A 22579-nucleotide genomic window follows, 5' to 3' on the forward strand; every position below is an offset into this window, starting at 1 on the left:
TCATACAATAAAACACCCCTTAGTTCAGTTGGGCCACTTTAAGGACCCAACTTATTTTAAACAGATATTTTTCAGTGTGGTCTTGATTGCAGAGAGACTGTCCAGTGGAACCCCTGTATTTCCCTTTTCTCTTGTTTCAGTGCAGATGTTTCAGGGCTACAGGAGCAGGCAATCTTAGATACCACTGAGCATGCTCAGCAGCTTCAGTGCAGGATCAGTCACAGCTCTATATCCATCTGATCTATATCCATCTGGGGGGAAATATTGACAAACTATGCCTAGCGGTATATGAAAAGTGTTGCGAATGAACTTCTGTTACTACTTAAAGAGTCTTTCTTCCGAGAGCGTGATTTTAAATGGCCAGTTAAAAAGTCAATTCTCTGTGCTACTTTTATCAGTGTAAATGAATAAAAAAAAAATTGAAATCCTGTACAACCCCTCTTATTGCAGTCTATATTGAAACAGATTGTTTCATTTGTCATGAATCATATTCACTTTTTCAGTCTTGGAGCACCAGGTAAAAAAATATGCCTGTTTATGGAATTTGCATGGGTACAGCTGCAGGCTAAAATGCTTTGATGTAAATCTGATGAGGCTTGACTCCATCCTCTACAGCTGAACAAAAAAATACATTGCGATAGTAAGAACAAATTGGCTTTAATGTGTTTCTGGTTGCTTGTTGCCATTAAACAATGAAAGAGGAAATGATAAATCAATATCTGGTTCTTCACGTAGTGGAGAATTCACATAATATCAATTATCATTCTTAGCAAAGTTAATTCTCAAGATATACTTTCCAGCCTTATCTGGGTTACTTACCTGGGTGACCAGAATGTTTCATCTGTATTTTAGACACAGACAAATTGAAATACCTGACAGTTGCATGATACAGATAATCCTGGGGCAGTGATGTAGGCACTATGAATACCATACTTTCTGTAACTGTCTCAAGTCTGCCCCCCTAATATTTATGTGAGGGGTAAAGAGCCCTCAGCCTGTGGGTCAGACACGGCCCATCGTTGGGTTTCATTCACCCCAGAGGTGCTTTCCCACGCACCAGCAGTTCAGCAGGAAGCAGCTGAGAAGAGAAAGGGCTTTGATGTTGTGCAAAGTGCAAGATCTTCTGAAAAGCAGATCAACACAAAAGGAAAATGCCTCAGTAGGGTGGTAGATTCGTAGTGCTTGTAAATGTGCAGAAAGTGTGCCTGCATTTTGCAGTTGCTTGTGTGCAGTTCTTTGAAGTTTGAAGGTTTGACCCTTTGCAAGGCAGGGCATCCAGTTTAGCTGTCCACTGGTGCTGTTAGCAATCTTCTGCTGGGATTATAGAAGGGTGGGGTTTTGTTTTGTTTGCATGCTTGGAGAGTTCCCCCTCCCACTTCCCCCTACAAACTTTGTAGGAAAAAGTTTGTGGAGAAAATAAAAGGTGAAAATTAACTATATGCTTCAGTTTCCATGGGGAAAAACTGTTTATAAGTAGGGGGGGGATGAATGTGTGCATAAAGGATGTGTCATTGGGTGTGGGTTTCACTTACCCACTTTTGGAATATGCCCAGCCCAGCAGCTCTCCACCAGGTTATGCAGCCCTTTCCCCCAAAATGGTATCCAACTCTGATTCATATACAGAACTTCAGCAAAGCTTCCAAGACTGTTTACAACCCCCACTTTTTATTTTTGCTGCTGCTGTTGTTGTTGTTTCCCTTCCTTTTTCTTAAATATACATTTGCAGTAGATGAATAATTTAAAAACAAGATAAAAATACACAAGATAGCAGTGTGTTGTTTTAAAAACACAACAACAACATTTTTAAAGTGTTTAAACTGGGAGAACAGAAACGTATTTGGCTGATCACAATGTTGGCACCCAGTGAGGCTCCCTGCATATAGAATTCAAAAAAAAAATTGAGTATCACCACTGAAGAGATTTTCTCTCTACCTGCCACTGATCTCAAATATCACTTGTTTTATCTCAGATGTCAGGTGTACCTAGAGGTTGGGGGGGGGATGCTTGCCCAAGACTCCAGAGAGTTGCTGCCAATCGGAGCAGATAAAACTGGATTAGGCAGATAGTCTGGCCTCGTCTAAGGCTGCTTCCTATGTTGCTGGCTGCACTCAAGCTTCAAAACCCCATTCACTATTGAACAGCTGAAAAGGGAGGGTGTAATTTGGAGGAGACAAGGGCTAAATGCTACCAACACTCTGTTAACCTTAACCTTACACGCAGCTTAATGTGTAAAATGCTACAATCATAGGCATTGCAAGACGTGGAGATGTTTTTCTGCCCATCCGCCTTCTTTCGGGAAATTTTGTTTAATATGTTCTGTGCAGAGCGGCTTAAGATAGGAAGCACAACCAGCTTCTACTTAGCACAGTTGGTAGAATGAAGCTCCCTTTGTGCTTAATTCTCATTCAGGTGCCATTGAGTTCTCTTAACAATGGAACTGTCCAAGAGAACCCATTATTTGTCAGATTGCAGCAACCTCAGAATACAGCTTGAATATGTGCTGCTGTGGCTACTAGACTGCTATTAAAGCTTTTGGAATTATTCTTTATTCTGCTAGCTTGAAAGTAATATAGGTTGATATACCAATCTATTAGTATAAAGAAGCAGTATTTCCTCCTAACAATTACAGGGCTGTGGTGGGGGAGAGGAGGATGCTCTTAATAATACCTGGGTAGAAAGTGCTGTACTGGTGAAATTACCAAGGTAGCATTGTTACTTGACCTATTGTTTGAGGCCTCATCATGTGTTGAAGTCACCGGCATATGTGGCCTAATCAGCTTTGTTGTCTCCTGGATAGGCATTCATTGCCTTTCAAAATTTTTGTGTACTTATATTCTACCATTCTGGCTACATGACCATTTTGTTGTTGTTTAGTCGTTTAGTCGTGTCCGACTCTTCGTGACCCCATGGACCAGAGCACGCCAGGCACCTCTGTCCTCCACTACCTCCCGCAGTTTGGTCAAACTCATGCTGGTAACCTCGAAAACACTATCCAACCATCTCGTCCTCTGTCGCCCCCTTCTCCTTGTGCCCTCCATCTTTCCCAGCATCAGTGTCTTCTCCAGGGAGTCTTCTCTTCTCATGAGGTGGCCAAAGTACTGGAGCCTCAGCTTCACGATCTGTCCTTCCAGTGAGCACTCAGGGCTGATTTCATTAAGAATGGATGCGTTTGATCTTCTTGCAGTCCATGGGACTCTCAAGAGTCTTCTCCAGCACCATAATTCAAAAGCATCAATTCTTTGGGTATCAGCCTTCTTTATGGTCCAGCTCTCACTTCCATACATCACTATTGGGAAAACCATGGCTTTAACTATACGGACCTTTGTTGGCAAGGTGACGTCTCTACTTCTCAAGATGCTGTCTAGGCCTGTCATGCAGAGTTATTATTTTGTCATCTCAAAACACTGGATCCCAACCTATGGATGTCACTGGGACTTTGCTGTACTCTTCTTGGGGGGGGGAAGCACCCCAAATCTAATTGTGGGTTTAAAAAGGAGCTAATTTCTTCAAGCTACATTGACACAATCTTGTGAGAATACCCTTCCATGGTTTATCTAACCCACAATGTTTTTATTTGATTACTACTAAACTATTTTCTTTGAAACTTGTCAAACTCCTTTATTTGTAAGCACGCTTGCTTTAACATCCCCCAAGCTGACTATCAACAGCATTTAGTACTTCTCTGGAGTTAGAGCCTTTGACCTAAAGGAGCTGCGGTAATGGACCAGCTAATTATAGTAATTACACAACAAAGAACCCTGCATATTTGTCCCATCCCCACTTGAGATTAGGAAGGAAGGAAAGTGCTTCTACTTGACTGCTGGTGCTTAACAGCAGCTGGCCAGTGGGTAAGATACCAGGGTATGTGCTGAAACTGTGCATTAAGCATCTAGAGAATGGATATTTAGCATGTCGCTGACAAACATTTGTTGATTCTTTTCAGCAAAGGCCCCAGATTGAAGAAGTCATATTAGGACAGGAACATATTAATTAAGTGTGAGTGTTCATTGAGGGGACTCCAGTAGCAATGGGCTCCAAGAGAGCAGCTTTTCTCTTTCAGGGACACCTATGCATGGAACTCCTGTTTCCTATTAAGTAATTGAAAAGTAAAGTAGGATTTAAGAAAAGTCCACCAACAGCCCAAAAATATGGCAGCCCATAGTACTGCTGCACACCTGTACTTGGAAAACACAGTGCTACCAATCCTGTTGGCTTAACCAACAAACAATGAATCAGTGAATCGGGAAAGAGCTGTACAGAATGAACCCATCTGCTTCCCAAAGAAAGCCCCATGAAGATGTGCCTTAGATGCTAAAATATGATGGTACCGTGCTCTGCCTTTCTCTCTCTTCTGTTCTTGTGTTCTTTCCTGTAGTAGCACTTCCTTAGATTTCAACATGGCTCTCAAAATTGAAAGCTCTCACTGAGCATTTACCTTAGTAGCTGTATTGCACTAGTGCTGCCTTAAAATCCTCTTTCTATCGCTGATATTTTGTTCACGTTGCTTTTCCTTCACACATTTCTCTTCCTCGCTTATCCAGCCACTCTTGAGTTGACCAGCTTCACATGTTTTTCATCCTGCTCTCCATCTGCCTTTCTCTACTATCCTCTTTCATCGTTTCTTAGAGATCTATTATCTCCTGAGTCTTCATAGCTCCTTACTTCCTCTGCTTCCACTTCTATTCTGTCAAGTTCCTAATGTGCAGAAATATTACAAAGAGGTTTATGTGCTTTAGAGCACATCACAAAGTGCTTCTCGGGATGCTCTTCAGAAAGCTGGTGTGATGTTCAGAAACACCCAGGGTCTTGTAGAAACAAAGCACTGGGAAACTGCTTTGGACATCTGGAATAGGGATTTAATGCTTTGCATGTGCTTAATAAGTGAAAAATAAAACATTGTTTATGTTTGTACACTGTTCCAACATTTTCTTCAAGTAGTAGAAGTTTGAGAAGACTTACAAATGTAATTCAAGATGATCTTTCAAGAATACTTGAAATATTAAATCCTTGTAATTCTACTACTTTGGAGATTGGTTAGCAATTTATAGAGATTGAGTACCATGTGATGGAGGCTGCCAACACATAATGTATCTGGCTGTGTGAGTATGTATGTATGTATGTATGTCACCCAAGCACACAAATATGCATTTATGCCAGTCACGAACTGATACCCAGTTTAAATTTATGTTTCTGCAAGGATCAGTGTCTGAAGTAATTGATAACCCTCAATTTCAGGGTATTCTGCATCTTCCTGCCCATAAAGCATCTTTGATTTTCAGTACCTATTATGCTGTAATAATAAAGGTTAATAATGCAATTCATTCATTTACTTAGTCATTTCATTCACAATAGTTTACACTGGATGTGTATCTAGAATAATTATTTTTTTTAAGAAAAGAACAAAGATAGGGCATTTCAGGAATCAAATACAAACCTTGTGTTATAGACACTATAGTTTTAAACGGGGTTTGTGCTCTTTCAGTATTCTCCTGCAACAACAAAACTAATGAATATATAATTTTCTCTCCTTTTTGCTTGTCACGACTTGCTAACATGGACATCTACAAAGGCTCAGGTTGGTGATGCAATCTGTATTGATATTTATTGTTTAGTTGAGGAGGGTCTCTCTGATGTTGTTCTTCACCACAAAGCACCCCTCGCTCACACAAACAATCTCCCCACCCGTGACAGTAATCTCTTAGCTGAGAGTGTTGACAGGATTGTAGCCAAAACCAGGAACAAGAGGGAAGGCTTCTCAGGGGAAGGAAACATTAATATATAGAGAGGGAGGACTGAGCATGCTCAGTAGCTGAATAATGTTGAGTGTAAGTTGGAAAAGAAAATAAGGAAACTTGTAGGAGGGTACAGAATGAAGGGGTATGTGGTTGTCTGGCATCCTGCCTGGCTGGCTAATATCAGAAAGTGTGAATACATTTATATATTTCCCAGTTGTCCCTCTTTAAATCCAAAAAAGTATTACTGCATAACTTAGAGGTGTCCAGACTCTACCATCATCACTATTTTTCTTCACTTTCTGTTGCTGAGCACATCCTTAAAGTTTAGCCAAATGTACAAAATCACAGAGATTATAGCTTTATCTATCTCTCTTTAACTTTTTATCTCCTTTTAAATTTGCCATGGTTGCCTTCCTTTATGGAGGAAGCAGAAACGATAGTCTCTAAAGATTCTTGAATCAGCAGGAAATGCATAAATGTTCAACAGATTTCCCACTAATAAGTCTGCTTCTTAGGTTAGGAATAGCAGCAGCACAGCAAAACACTTTGTTTTGGGTCTGAAACGTTGATGAGAATAGCATTCCCCAGTGTGCATTTCAAAGGCTCAAACCACTTTGGATGAAATATTTTTCCTGATAATAAAACTGAGGAACCTAGCTTTCTTTTTAAAAATAAATAAATAAAAAGGTTTTAGAGAGTTGGTCATTTGTCATTTTAAAAGCATGCATAAAGTGCACCACATTGCTGCCTTGAGATCTTCCATATAATCAAAGATTAATTCTTCTATATAGGGCAATCAGCCTGCACACAGGATATGATCCTGTCTTCCACTCTGGAAGGTACAGAATGCTTTGTGCCTTTTGCTCAGCACCAAATAGCATGCAACCACTAGTTACAGTAAATCTCTAGTGCTATTTTTTGCCTTGGTTCCTGTTGGAAGTATTCGCAGTCGCATAATAGATACAAGAAATCATTAGTGTTTTTAGATCTGTCAATATTTTAGAAAAAAAAACCTATTCATATTCAGCCTCTGGAGTCAACTGATAAGTGCGGCTGAAGTCTGCAGTGTGGTCTCCAAGGGAATTCTTCAGGAAGATTCTGCTGTGTTGAAAGTGAAGCTCGGAACAGAGTGTGATGGAAAAGGTTGTGTCTCTTGCCTTCCGAGTAGGAAGAAAGGTGCCAGCAGCTATAACATTGTTGCTCAGTGGCAGCGAGAAGTGAGCTGCTTACTTTCTAGCACTTTAATGGGAGGCATATTTTCTCCCCCCACACGCATACTATTTACCCTTTGAAAACATTTAGCACCGCACCAGATTGGAGCAGCAGTGTGGTTTACAGGCTGGGAGCCTGTTGTTCACACAAAGCTTTAGGGTCTCATAACTCCTGCTGCTACTAATTAGAGACCTGGAGTTTATTGAAATGAACAATCACTCAGAGAATATTTTATCCCATATTTTCACATTTAATTACACCAGCTCATTTTAAACTCTGTGGAAGGATGCCAGTGCTTTAACACATTGTAAGCAGATGATTTTAAAAAAAAACCAACCATGAGAGTTACAGGAAATAAAACCGTTTAGTATTATAAATATGAATGAATTGTAGTCACGAAGGTTTCACTTTGGAGTGGAATGACGGGACTGAGAGAGAGCTCGTTTCAGTGTGTTTTGATGTTTTAAAGAAATCATTTTCTTTTTGTTGCACCTCCCAATTTGAACAGAGGTACCTATCTCTGAATATTTAACAGCCCATTGGACCATATCTAGAGACAAGTTGCTTAAGAGAATTTAGAAAATCAGATGAGCTGGAAGAGAAAACAAGAAAAGCAGAACTATAAGAGTTCATTTAATGTAATTATTTCTATAGCATCTTCAAGCCATTTTACAAAGGGAAATTGTGACTGTGACTTGCCCAAGGACACTTATCCCGAAAGGATAAGGAAGGAGATCAAGCTCCAAGGGACAGCAACTTCCTTGCATGCAGAAAGTCTCAGATTCAATCTCCAGTGTTTCTCATTTAAACATCTTGGCTCTGTGTTCTGAGAAGGACCTCCACCTGTCTCTGAGCTCAGAATTCACTGCCACAGTAAACGGTACTAGGCTAGATAGATGACTGGCAAGCAGCCTCATACAATAGGGTTCTTTAGTCTTTGGTCTCTGCTTTTGGACTTACAAGTTAGAATAAACTTCTCTTCTATAGCAATTTGTAAGGGTTTCTCCTACCTACCTAAATGTTTGATGATTCAGTTACAGAAACTTAACAGACCTTATTAATACTTCTGAGTGCCTTTCTGTGTTTTGTACCTATTGAGCTGTGAAAAGAGATTTTTTTTAAAACACACACACACATTAATCATGCATGTTTCCAGCTGCAAAAATGTTTTGTGGGGAAGGTGAGTTTCCCCAGGATTGTGTGGTTTGGGGAACCATAAGTAGTCATGAGAAAGTTAGAAAACATCTAACCAACCCACCCCTACAAAAAAGCCCCTAAGAATTATTAATCTTTTGATTTCAGCATCTCTCACCATCTAGTCAATGCTAGCCTGTCACCCTCTTAGAGAACATGAATGCATTATAACACTCATTGGTGGATATACATTATATCTCCTAAATTTGAAGTATCTAAATGCAATATTCATAAAGTTATCTAGGGCTCTAGCCTGTAATGTATGGAAGGGTAAACATGGGCATGATTCAAGTTGATTGGCAGCCTAATCCATCTTGAGGTGTAGGCAAATGTATGCATCAGATAGTCTGGGTGGAGGGGGGGAATGAATCTTAGATCCTGGTGATCATGAGATACAGATAAACTTGATATGTCACTACTCCCCCTCCTTTATGCATAGGGAGGAGGGTTGGGAGATAGTTTGTGTGAACCTAACACTGACCCCCTCTGTAATGTGTTGACTTTCTAGGCAGGAAAGTTATGGCTGGTCAGGCCCTCAGCTGGGGAATAAACAAGAGCAAAACTCTTTGAAATTAGAGAAATGGTGAGATGTTCAGACAGAGAAATAAAGCAAAACTCTGTACAGAGAGCTGCAACTTTCTTTAAGGTTTTCAAGACCTGAAAGTGTGTATGACTTTGTGGGAATGTTTTGCAGAGAGCTTTATTCCCAGTTACTTGTGCTGACCTCTGTTATCTGTTCACACAATATGCTTGGAGCCAGCCCAGGTGAAACAGCCTTTGTAAATGCTTCACCTAGCACTTTCATAATGATAAACTGCCCAAAATGGGAGCTTTAGGAAACCAAAGATGTAAGTTTGATGAAACGGAGGTGCTCTGAAATGAGGTACATTTTAATGTACAGTTGTGGTACATATTATAAAAAGATAGGTAGGTTTGTGAGTGGGAAGCGTGTCTGATCATTGACTCCTTTGCTGTTAGCTTGGTGACTAATGCATTAGGCACAGCAAATCCTTCCAAACAAGAATGCATAATGTGGACTGGTAACTTTACAAGGATAATAAGGGATGGGGAGAGTGAGTGGTCAGCTTAAAAACCATGTCATTTCTGACAAGGAGGGATGCTGTGGTTATCTGAGCTCAGCTTCATGAAAGTGCATGAAAAAAGCCAAACCCTGTATTATATTGCAGGGGGGGGCTTTTCTGTTGATTATACATTTGATAACTCACATGTAAATCAGATTGAGTTCAATGGAATTTATTCCCAGTTAGGTATGCAGAGGATTGCAATCTAAGGATTTGTTCTGGATGTGATGCTTTGGTGAATTAAGCCAAAGACTTCTGTTCTGCAAGAACAGAAACTGAAAATAAATGAAAATACAATTAACAAGTTTTATTTGGATTAGTGTAAGCCTGGAGTGTATTAATAGGTTTGAAACTGAGTGGAAATTGTTTGAAATGTATTGGAGTGCCTGACAAAATTGGCAGCCCTTTTCCATTTTTACATTAATATAACACACCCACTTTTGGCATTTCTCTTTTGTATTTGTGTTTGGATTGCATGGTTTGCTTGTATTGATATATATATATATATATATATATATATATATATAAAATGCAGGATGTGTGCTAGTTAGGAAAGAAAGTTTTCTACATTGCCATCTAGCTATTTAAAAGGATATGATCTAGGGCAGTGGTGGCCAAACTTGGCCCTCCAGCTGTTTTTGGACTACAACTCCCTTCACCCTAGCTAACAGGACCAGTGGCCAGGGATGATGGGAATTGTAGTCCCAAAACAGCTGTAGGGCCAAGTGTGGCCACCACTGATCTAGGGGGAAGTAGCACCCTCAAAGGCTTGGCAACTGACTTGTACAGGATCACTGGCTAAGTCTTTACAGAAGTGGCCTTGGAGTCATGAGTCTGGATTTCATTTTTATAGCTTGCTTCCCCCCTCCTTGCTAAAGGGGAGCCAGCACCTGCCCAAGTCATGAAATATCAAAACAGCTGTCTCTATTATTTCCGTGCAGCCTGAGCTGTATGAGTTTGATTGTGAGAGCTGTGCTGACCCAAGTTCAGATTCTTTTAAAAAATCACCTGAGCTCCACATGGACCCTGGTGTAACAAAAGAAGAGAGACATTACAGAATCACTTCATGCTAACAGCTGCCTGATTGTGAACTCTGAACACTTGGGGAAAAGAGTAAAGTGGATATAACAAATCCTACAAAGTGAAAACCTCAGTTGGAGAGTCTTGGTAGTAGCGTTTAATATCTAAACTTTCTTGCCACCCGACCTAGTGCTTCAGTAAATCAAAGCGTGTCAGCCAGCTCTTCTAAAGAACTTGATTATTTAGCACTGGCTGTATTTTATAGTGGGGTTTCCCTTTAGTCTCTATATTTCTTTTCTCCTGGTACTTTAACACATATGGCCACAATCATCTTGGAAGGAATGGTCAAGTATTAAATTCATCCCCATTTTGAAAGGAATGGTCTAAAAGCTTTCTTCAGTGTTCCATTGCTAACCATCTGATTCAGTCATCGGTTACTTCTAATATAATAAGAAGATATTGACTTTTCTTGAGGGGGATATCAAGATTTACTGACTTTGAGACTGAGGTATTTGCTGAGGGGAAATTGGAGTCAATATTTTACTCAAGGGACAATAAGTCCTGATAGTCACTGGTATATTGAGCCATTGTGTGATTTTCAGAAGTGCTGAGCAACACCAATTCCAACTGATGAGAGCTGAAAGCGTCTAATACTTGGAATGCTGGGATGGTGTCTGGGTAAAATAACTTAGATTCAAGGAAGAAACAGGTCAGAGGATCACAGACTCCTTATTCAACTTCAGTCAGAAGCTTACTGATAACCAACCTGTTAAGTGGCAGAAACTTTTCAAATAGCTTTAGTGTTAATTGTGTAAGCACATGCACATATAAATTTATAGATGATCGAAATGGCCACCATAGAACAGAGTAGCAAGGGTCCATACAAACCTCACAATGTTAACTTACAGGTGGCAATAGGAGAAATTCAATTTGGTTTGCATTTAAAGCCAAATATATCAAATTCACACTTTCTGAAACAATATGAGAACCCAAACCAGCCATTCTTCAGCATTCACACTTATCTGAATTTTGTGATGTGGCTGTCCGACCAAATGATGCTTACGAAGACACATATATCAGAGGAAAGTGAGCATAAAAATGAATATATTCATAAAATCATAAAACTGTACATGAGGGTCATCTAGTCCAACCCTCTGCTATGCTGGAATCTTTTCTTGAACCCATGACCCTGAGATTAAGAGAATCATGCTCTACCAACTGAGCTATCCCAGATCATGAAAATAAAGTACATAATGCATTATATCAGGATGAAATGCTTGTAAAAATGTGCACATTAGTCAAAACTACATTAAAAATTGTTTTATTGGGAGAAATTTGCACCAAAGTGTTGAATAATTTTCATGAGAATTTTTTTTTAAAAAATTGCAAATTCTTGCAGAAACGTCGAGAACTGAATTTAAGGTTGGAAAAATGAGAAACCTGGAGAATTGAAATTGACCAATCCTTTCATTTCTGGATGGCAAATATGTGTGTGCACTGACATAAAAACAAATATGCAAATCTTTAGAGTTGGTTTGCATGGGGTTGGGGTTCCTGCTAGCTTTCAGGTATCAGTTTAAACCCCAACCTCCATCTTAAAGAGCATAACCAGAAGGCTCTTAAAATTTGCAGCTAATACTCATCTGCTCCAACTAGCCTTAATTAGTCATAAGCACCAACTATTCTGAGCATGATCTTTCCAAGGCGGAAATCCTCAAAAACCTCTCAGCTCACACAGCTGAGTAGGTTCCCCTCTATCAAAGTACTTATCTAGTACTTTGAGATTCAGTAATTTTCGAACTTCCCTGTAATGCCCATATTCACCCATCTCAATCAGCACATGATGATTCTTAATCAGAATGATACTTGTATGCAGGTGCAAGTAACCATATGAAGACACTATTGTGCAAATTGTATTTAAGTTAGGAACTTATTACATTCTGCAATGGCTGATCCCCTAGTTAAAACATTCCATCTTCTCCAGAACATAGATATGAAAATTGATACTGAGCTGAAATTTCCTGGTGGGTTCTAGCCTTATTTAGGGCCCTTCCAGAATGGTGCTTTATATTTTTCACACATCGCTGGTGGATATTTTCTGCATTAATTTGCTCTGCAATGCTTCTCCAATGCTACCACTGTGTTGCTGTCTAGAGGGCTTATAGCGCAACTAAAGCCAAGCAAAACTAAATCAGGACATTAGTAGTAGTATAAGTTGTGGGCTTTCAGCAGGCCGTTATAGCAGATGCAAACAGTAAATAAAGCTGTGTGAAACAGTATTGAATCTGAGATTACATATGACTGCCCCGATTGCTTCATTAGCATGAATCGTCATGAATGTGCAGTGAAAAAGGACATCTGGAGGGGCCCTTCCTTGAGGTCCTGTTCTTTACAAAATCTCTATTATTCCTGTGGCGTGTGCTGATTTCACGGTGTGATAACTGTGTCTCAAGCGCTGCATTTAGTTGCACCATTGAGCAAACATTTTCTTGTGTGAACCAGTTTTGGCAGCCATTAAGGGTATGTTGCAACTAACAACTGTAGCTTTCATTTTTTTTTACATAGATAATTATTGAAATTTTCAAAATATTACAAAATGCAAAAAGAAAAAAGAAAAATACAAAATAAAAATAGTTAAAAACAATTCCATCTTCCTTTACTTAACTTTCATTTGCTTATTTCCCGGACTTCCTCACCCCTCCTGTATTCCAATTCAATTTGTTAATTCAGCAAATCTTTCCCCACTTTATTTATCCTAATCTTTCATTGCATTACCTTAATCTATTTTCCTCATTATCTTATAAAAAGCCTTAAAATTCAAAACTTAAACTAACAACTGTAGCTTTCAAAGCATACTCATGAACATTGTAAATACCTTTGAACATTGATCTGTCGCTTGCTCTACTAATTTCCTCACACAGAGGTTTTAATCAGGATTCAGCAAAAGTGTCAAAGAGCATTTGATTTTACCTTTCTATTTCTGTTTCACATTGACATTTTGTTCTGTACAAGCTGCTAAGTTATTCTTCTGTCATCATCATCTTCTTAACATAATGCTACCACTTGATAGTGTGTAGTAAGAACTATATAGCTGAACAGATAAATAACAGTGTAACAGTTTAGGGTGGAAGGAACATATTTTGACTCCAGTGCTTGCCATTCTGCATTGTTCTGTCTTTAGAATTCGCTTTGTTCAGGCTACCTTCCAGTGCTACTATGCCAAGCCTAAAAATCAGAGCCCTTTACTTTGTCAGTCAGAAAGCTATTCCATCTGCATTCAGGTTTATTTTGTTTTCAGGAAGATATAGCTGGTTGAACCTCCAGTTATATTGCATTATGTTATGTGGGGCCATGGTGTGGGGGGAAGGTTTTCCCTCAAAACAAATAGCCGACATTCCTAAATCCTTTGAGGGTCTGGCATTATCCATGCTGACTGATAGGTGCTAAACAATGTCCATGGTTGCAGGCAAAAGCAGTCCAGTGCTTTTGGATCCTGCTTGTGGTGGCGGGGTGATGATGGCAGAAGGAACTTGAAGATTGATGACTATCATCAATTTCTTATCAGATGATGCAAAATTACAGACAGATCCTCAAACTGCATCTCATAATCAGTGTTTTATAGCTTAGCGATGTAAATTGCTCAATTGACTTCAATTGATAATGTTCCTAAGTAGTGTCCTTATAAGGCACTTGAGAGGTAGTAGTGAATTTTCATTGGGGGGGGTCCTTCCTTATTTCTGCACTGTTTAGCACTGTAATTTCATTTAGCTGGGAGCTAAAAATATAAATATGTGTGAGAGAGACCTGGGACCTTTTTAAAAAGGTTTCCCAGACCAAAGTATCCTCATAACTTAGTCTGAAACAGCTGCTTACTCAATAATATGGGGTGAAAGAGGGGGTGGAGATCACAGTGGTAATAAGTAGGCATTGAAGGAAAATTTGTGAGCGTGTGTGAGAGAGAGGGTGGGTGAGTGAGAATGAATAAGAGAGAACAAATAAGTTGCCTGGTTGTTCTGGAGTTACTGAATTGAAGAGGAGCCCCATGAAGGCAGCTGCTCCAGTGCAGGTGAGAGTTCAGCAGGACATGAACTCTGTTTTAGATTACACAGAGAAAGAAAGAGGCAGTGTGGTGTAGTAGTCAGAGAGCTGGACTAGGACCTTAACGGTGATGGTAGAAGAACCTGAGAAGGAAAACAAACAAAAAAGTGACTTAGAAAAGCAAAGAATGTCAGCAAGAGATGCACCTGAGCTTGCTGACTCTAAGACAGGCAGCAGAGAAATCCGCATTTACAACAACAAGTAGCTGTAACACCTTAAACTGGGGGGAAACTGAACTGTGATGGGAATAAACTTGGGTCATTGAAAATACGTAACAGGGATAATGTGAACCTTTCCATCCAGAAAGAGATTTAGTTCTTTCCAGTGCTATTTTTTTAGAAAAAGAGGTGCCAGAACTCACCATGAATGCCTCCCTTGTTCTCTTATAATGGCAATGGCGCCCACTAGAGAGGTGCCAGAACTGAGTTCCACTGAGTTCCAGCTGAACAAAAGCCCTGGTTCTTTCCCATGATACAGACAGATATCTCAGGAGAAAGATGCTCTTGTCAGTGCAGTGCTTAGCTGATAAAATCTTTCCAGATTTTGTGTCTGATTTGTATCTCCTTTTCTCACCTTGGCAACAGAAGAAGAAACAAACAGGAATGAGCTGTGGTTGTGTAAAAATATGTTTCCAGGCAGTCGGAAAGACACCACACTCTACTAATGTAAATGTACTTCCAGCCCAAGGGATTATCATCTAGGTCTTAGTATTAATGATGTGCTGTAAAAGTACTGACTGGGTTATAAATGAAATATGTACAAATCGAGCAGCCTAGTGGTGCGTCTGCTTGGCCATATTTGATAGGTTACCTAATGGACACCTAGCCTCTGCAACTCACCGGAGCCTGCGTTCTTCACTTCCCACTCGTCAGATTTAGTGCTAAAGCACTGAGCTATGAGCACGGGAAACTGCAATGCAGATGTGTCCCCAGAGGATCGGAATGAGTATGAACTCTGGGATCTGGCCCAGTTTATAAAAATACTACTTAACTGAATTTCCATCTGGCTGCCTCTGTACGTCTCATAACTTGCTTCCACTGCATATATCTTGTAGGTTTCTTATATAAAAATCTTAGCACTACAGGCACTAAAATATCACTAAAAATGCTCAATTGAAAGTCAGGGCATTAAAAAAAATATGTGTTAACCTGGTGCCTAAAACTTAACAGAAAGCATGCCAAGTGAGCAGCCCTGGGAAAAGAATTCTATAATTGGATACCATTTATCCAGCCATCAGCTGCCTGACCTCGGACGATAAGCAATATCATAATGACTTCAGTGGCAGGCGCTGATGATGCTCAGTATGTTACCTTCACCTTAATCGCTTTTGCCACCAGCTCCAAAAAGTCTCCAGAAGGTTTCTAGAACGATTTGGCCATTGGCTCAATAGTTGCAAGTTTTGGGGGCATATCTTGGGGGGGGGGAACCCTGTGTGTTCTGAGAGAATGCAGTATGCAATTATTGCTTCAAGGATGCTTAATATCTTCGTAGTGTTTTTTTATTGGTGTTCAAAGTGATTCACATACAGTATCTCAGTAATCCTTTCAAAATCCTTGTTATGGTTGCAGTGTTGTAGATTTGAGGATGACAAATGGTGTCTTACCTAAGTCTATGTGGTGATCCCCATTGTTATATTTGATTGATCAGGGCCTGATTTATTATTTATTATTATTTATTAAATTTCTATATCACCCTTCATCTGAGGACCACAGGGGGTGGATTACAATATAAAATCACAAAAATACATAACACAGTAACAAACAATTGCACACACACACACACAGAGAGAGAGAGAGAGAGAGAGAGAGAGAGAGAGAGAGAGAGAGAAAGATTATAGTTCCAAAGATTGCTTAATTAGCCAGACCCCTAGGAAAAGAGGCCTGGCACCTAAAAATATGCAATGAAGGTGTCAAGTGAGCCTCCCTGAGGAGAGCACTCCACAAGCAGGGAACCACCACAGAAATTACAGCTCACATTCTTAACCAGTTCACCACACTTGCTTCCAAAATATGTTCAGCTGCACTTTTACTCCTTTGGTGTTCTCCTATAAGCCACAGTGATAAGGATCAGGATACCGTCTGGAAGGCCAAAGAAGACTGCTTCTAACTTTGTATGGAAATAAGCCTTCTTTCTTGGCAAACCTGGATTTTCAACCCCACATTTGCCCCACAACAGTTGGATGGGGGTGGGTGGGCGGTGTTAGTGGGGAGGAAGACTTGAATGAGTAAATCAGCAAGTGGGAAGAAGGAACACCTAACACCATGTTTCCCTTGAAATATTTAGAACTAAATAATTTAGAGTAAGGAAAAGCAGCATGTTCACAAGCTCGAATAATTTTGACTCCATAGCTCTAACTGTTAAAGGACAATTGGCCGCTTTGCATTTATTCTCCTTCATTTCAGTTTTATTGGTACAATAAAACTCTGAATCTCACATTATTAGTTAATTCTTCTTTTCTCCCTCTCCAATTCTATCTTCCAGATGCCATCTCATTTTAAATTTCACCCGATTCTTTCCATCTAAATCTTATTTCCCTGTATGCACTGTGGAAAATACTGAGTTCAGAAGCAAGATCACTTTTAGATGACCCATTTAATGCACTCCAGCGAGCATGTTTTAACCTGTGGAAACCAATGCATGTGTGATTCACTCCCCCTCCCAACACAGATACCCTTAGCATAGAAGAGCACCATTACATGAAATACTTTGGTGCATTGTTTTCTCCAGGAGCTTCCTTTCGTAATAAAAAGCCAGTTGCAGTTGAAAAATGCCCCCCCTTTTTTCATCTTGGAGAGAAAAATAGATTTGGAAGGAGGGTTTCTGAGCAAACAACTACCAAGAAATTATTCAGGTGAAAACACACACACACACACACCATCCTCCCACTTTGCTACTCAATCAAAAAACAACATTTGTTTTTTGTGTTGAAAGAAATCTTTTGTGGAAAAACAATACCATGTATTCTGTGACTTTGCCCTCACACATAGGGACAAGCATCTCTGCATCCCTTGCTCTCCTCAAGGAAGAATAAAAACTTCCAAATATTTTCTATTCTTTGTATATCGTATTGTTGTTTTATTGCTATGGCTGATGGCTGACGCAAATAAAGATTCATTCATTCAAACACAGACAAGAATTGACTCAGAGGCACTCACTCCTATGACAGACAGCCAAAGGCTAACAGTCTTCCATCCTGTCATATCCTCCAAGTGTCCATAGAATTGTAGAGTTGGTACTCTAACCTACTGCAATACAGGAATTTTTCACCCAACGTGGGACTTGAACCCACGGCCCAGAGAGTTTAATGGTCCCTCTCCCAGATAATTCTCTGTAAAAGTGGGTGGATGCACCTTTTCTGGAAAACATATTGATAAATGTATGTGTGTGAACACTAAAGACCATGCCGTGCACAATATCCCTTCTTGTCTATAGCAGTTGCTGAGATATACATCTCACCTCAGAAGAGCCATGCAGAAAGACCCAGCTTCAAAACCCAAAATCTCCAGGTAGGGCTGGGAAAGGTTCACTGCCTGAAACCCTAGGCCTAGAAAGTTGCTTTCAGCCAGTATAAAAACATAAGAAAGGCTCTGCTGAATCAGGCCAAAGACCCATCCACAGTATTCCAGCATCCTTTTCTCACAATGGTCAACTGGGTGCCTAAGGAAAGCCCACAAGCAGGGCCTGAGTATTATATTACTCTCCTCATTTGTGATTCCCACCAACTGGTATCCCAAGGCGTACTTTCTCCAACAGAGGAGGTAGAATGTAGCTGCCTTGACTAGTAGCTTTTGATTACCTTATATTTAACAGGGAGCTATATGAACCAATGGTCTGACTTAGGTTAAGGTATAGGGACAACTATGTTTTTCTTTTATATATTTATCCAAAGAAAGAATCACTCTTCTATTGCACAGTAAACAAATACAGCATATAAGCAATGTATGTTAGAGCCTTCAATGGTATGTCATACTGAAAGTGGCAGAGCACACTAAGTGATGCAAAGTGAAGTGTTAATTTTTCATCTGTGAAATGCTAAATAGGATCTCTGACATCTGTTTCAGTATATCCCTGTCTGCATGCGATCTGGGATTAGCATGTTCAAACTTCTGTCTAGCCAATGTGGAAGGGGTTGCCACATTGGCATAAGGGGTGTAAGGAGACTGAAGAAGAATATTAACTTCCTCAGCACTACCAAGATGGCCATAGTTCCAGTTAAATTGATGAAGGAGTAAATATTATACCAACTCCTTTCCCCTCATACATACTCTCAAAATATTAGCCAGAGGTGTTCTGCTGGTAAATTCTCATGGATTTAGCAACAAACTAGTTATCTGTGCTCTGTGTGTGTGTGCACGTGAAAATCCCCAGTCCTTGCAATGAGATTTTCACAGAATGATGGAGCTGGAAAGAATTAGGGTTAGAATTATTCAGTCTAACGGGCCTTCCTCTTTAGGAGCCTCTTACTTTTTTCTAACTCCACAGATGCAACAGAATGAAGTGTAGAGGCCTATGCTGGTAGAATGGATGGTATGATTTCAGAGTGCAGATGAAGGACCACATTTTGAATGCTTCTCTAGGGGGGAAAAACTCTCTCAGCAAATAGAAAACTGGTACTGTCACATGCAGGCTAAGATGGAATCTTTTCTTCTGATGCACTGGTTTCACTTTGTTTCTGTGGGGAATATTTATGTGGAAGAGCATTCCAAAAATGTAACCCCCTACCTCACGGATAGCTAATGTGGTGTCTTCTAGAAGTTGCTGGGTTGCGACTCCCACCATCCCTGACCACTAGCTGTTGTGGCTGGGGCTGAAGGGAGCTGTAACATCTGAAGTGCACCACATTGGCTAACCCTGCCCTAACTGTATCCTCAAGTACGTAGTGCTGTCTGTTCTGCTACTTCAACATTCGCCCACCCCACTTTGTGTCACATGTGTTGGCAAGCCCATAGAGACTAATACAAGAAATCCAAACCAAAGCATGCCACATCAAAAAAAAGCTACAAGCTGAGAAAACTCAGGCTGTTCAATATTTGGTAAAGCAATAACCCAGCAGACCTCATAATTTTAAACATTTCCAGTTATTTGTCCAATAACATAGTTGTCTTAAAATTACGTTCTCTTCGCACAGTACATGTTTTACATTGAGCGACAGAGGATGGTCTCTGGAGCTCAGCTTTAAGCAAGCAGGCAGCCTTAATTTATTATCCACATTCTGATATTCAATATAAGTTAAATAAATACACTGAATTTTTTAAATCCTTCCTAGAGAATACAACTTTACACATTCATGATTTTCAAGCAGAATGATGCAATTTTAAATATGTTTTTGAGACAAATGGGCTGTGAACTGACGGTTTCTGCTGCATTCTTTATTTCATATATTGGAAAATATAGTTGAAGTGAAAGCACAATTGTGTGCCCTTGAGACTTATTAAATGTAAGGAACTATCATCATCAACAATGGCTTTTTATATGTCTGTTAAATACATTTTCCCCATAAAGGTTATGTCCTTTGCTTTAGTCTTAGGAGCACACAAAATAGAAGATTTTTTTTTGCCATAAATAAGTTTTAGAAAAATATGCATGGTTTTAGAAAAAAACACAATGTGTTGTATAATTTTAGGAGGGAGGATTTGATAGATGTTATGTGAGCTATTGGAGGAAATGACATTGTAATGGAATTCTTGTGTAGCTGCATACATATTACATTTTCTGCACATCTTTTAGCAAGTCCATAATGAATCAATGAATTTAAACACTACAATACTCTCAGAACAGTGGATGAAATCCAGCATGTTCCTTAGTGATATGTGTGTGTGCTTTGATTTTTGCTTTTTTGGAAAAAAATGTTGTTTTACCAAAGTATTTCTGCAGAGCTGTTCACTTGGATGATTGATTATGTATAATTTTGCATGTTTTCCCTGGAAGGTGTATGAGGCAGTCCCATGTTACAGTGAATGCAATCAGTATTCCTGGATAGCAGAACCATGGTCTCCTTGCGAAATCAACAGCGAGCTAAACTCCCTGCACTGTGGTGAAGGCATACAAACTAGAAAAATAAGGTGAGTAGATATAAAAACAGTAGGTTTTGAACAGAAACATTAAGAAACTGAACACTATAGACCCACAACCAGCCTTTGTAATGCTTTTCTATGTGATGCGAAACGTGCCTTCCATCTTTCTACAGCCATTTCTAGAGTTCTGGAATAGCCTTTCTGGTCCATATTGTAGAAGAGATGCATGAAATAATGCTGGTCTGTAGGGCGAGAACCCTGTCCCAAATGGTGTGAACACATCTCTACTTTCAGTAGCAGAACTTTATTCAATTAATTGTAGCATTTCTACACAGTGTGCTTAATATTGCCTTTCACCTTTTCTGCTTCCGTACAAGAGGCATATGGCAAAAAAACAAATATTCTGAGAGGTAATAAAATGATAAAGCAGTCAGAAATTCTGTGTAATGAATATAAATGCGTGCACAGACCACTTACAGCACTACAAAAAAATTTTTGTTGTTGTTTTTTAAAAAAGACTGATTTAATCTCTTTGTTCTTGACGGGATGCTCACTTCACATTTTTCCCTCTGTAGATGTATAAATACCACCGAAGACGGCAGTGGCGAGTCTGTAGCCAACATGCTCTGTAATCAGTCCGAAATCCCCCTTGAAAGACAAAAGTGTACCCTCTACTGTCCCAGTGAGTGTGTTGTGTCTGAGTGGGGTCGCTGGAGCCAGTGCCCAAAGGTAAATTACTTCTCTGTATTTCAAACTCTTGGCTATTTTCTAAATTACATGTTTGTCAGTATAAAGTATTAGGAACTTACCTTTTGCTGTTCAGACAGGAAACCTGCTGAAATAATACCAAGTGAAAAGATACAAGGAGATATTCTAGGAGAAAAACACTGATTACTTATTTTCTCTGATAAAAATGTCATTATAGGATACTGATTAAAGCCTAGAAGCAAAGATGCTGCTTTGGAGATTTTTGTTTTGCTTAAAAAACCCCAAAAAAGATTGTCACTTAATGTGTGTGACAAGATAGCTAGGTGGATACAAAGCTTGGTGCAAAGAAATACTAAGAGGTTGTTGCAGCGGAGACAGCATGTGCTGCAAATTGAACACGAGCACAAACTCTCTCCATGTTACCATTTGAGGGTAAAGGTAAAGGGACCCCTGACCGTTAGGTCTACTCGGGGACACCGTTTACCTTCCCGCCACAGCGGTACCTATTTATCTACTTGCACTTTGACATGCTTTTGAACTGCTAGGTTGGCATGAGCTGGGACTGAGCAATGGGAGCTCGCCCCATCTCAGGGATGCAAACCGCCAACCTTCTGATCAGCAAGCCCTAGGCTCTGTGGTTTAACCCACAGCGCCACCCGCGTACAGTACAATTAATATACCCAGTGGTTGGATAGCCAAAGCCAAACCAAGAATTTGTTATGTTCTTGCCATTAAACTTGGCCCACTAAAGTATTTTGAAATCTCCCACCTGGAAGAGTTTTGTATGCTGCTGTTAAATACAATGTAGTCAGCTGGAAACTATGTGAAGGCAGATATCTACAACAGTGATTTGGTTTACGCATGGGCACTGCCACCCATGTAAAAACATTATCATAAATGCAACCTTTGTTTGGAAATGAGTTTTCAGCTATTCCACCAGTCTTGTTTGATGAATATAATAATCATATTTCCTCAGAGCCCAAGCTAATGAATGAGCTGAGAATCCAGGCATCTCTAAAGGGTAAATTGGTAGAAGTACTAATTAGTGATGCAGCTACTCTCCTGTGGCATACTCATTGGCCAAAAGATTAAAGTGTGAAGACACACATATTGACAATTTGATGAGGATTGTCATAAAGAACATTTAGGAATTAGCTAGCATTTGGTAGGTTCAGTAGCTACTCCTTTATTAATTATTATGGAGAGGTATCTTGCAAATTAGTTTCCCCTCCTTATCTATAACCTATTTCTTAATTTTTTCTTATTCCTTTGTTACAGCTGCCACCAAGTACTAATACCGTCTGTTTTCTATTTCAGTTTAACCACCAGTAGGTACTTATGGATAAGCATAGGACAAAACAGTGCAAAGATCTGAATATGAAATACAAAGTAGATTTAGTTTATTTATAACAGTTATGAATATAAATATATACTGTTTTTATGCACAGGTGCTTCAGAATTAGATTGCTAACTCCTTTTTGTTATAGTTGCTTTAAATAAGAATGCTTACACTGTA

At 39.6% G+C, this 22579-nt stretch overlaps 1 protein-coding gene across 4 annotated transcripts in view; it reads left to right on the forward strand.

Annotated features, from left to right (window-relative positions):
• THSD7B (thrombospondin type 1 domain containing 7B) overlaps positions 1–22579 on the forward strand; it is a 367181-nt gene that overhangs the window by 311161 nt on the left and 33441 nt on the right. For all 4 annotated transcript variants that reach the window (XM_053405725.1, XM_053405703.1, XM_053405718.1 and 1 more), the window contains 2 exons: positions 20270–20403; positions 20931–21084. In XM_053405725.1, coding sequence (XP_053261700.1) covers positions 20270–20403; positions 20931–21084 — 288 coding nt within the window. The remainder of the gene's footprint in view (positions 1–20269; positions 20404–20930; positions 21085–22579) is intronic.

This window comes from Podarcis raffonei, chromosome 1 (assembly GCF_027172205.1).
Source record: "Podarcis raffonei isolate rPodRaf1 chromosome 1, rPodRaf1.pri, whole genome shotgun sequence".
NCBI classification, from domain to species: domain Eukaryota; kingdom Metazoa; phylum Chordata; class Lepidosauria; order Squamata; family Lacertidae; genus Podarcis; species Podarcis raffonei.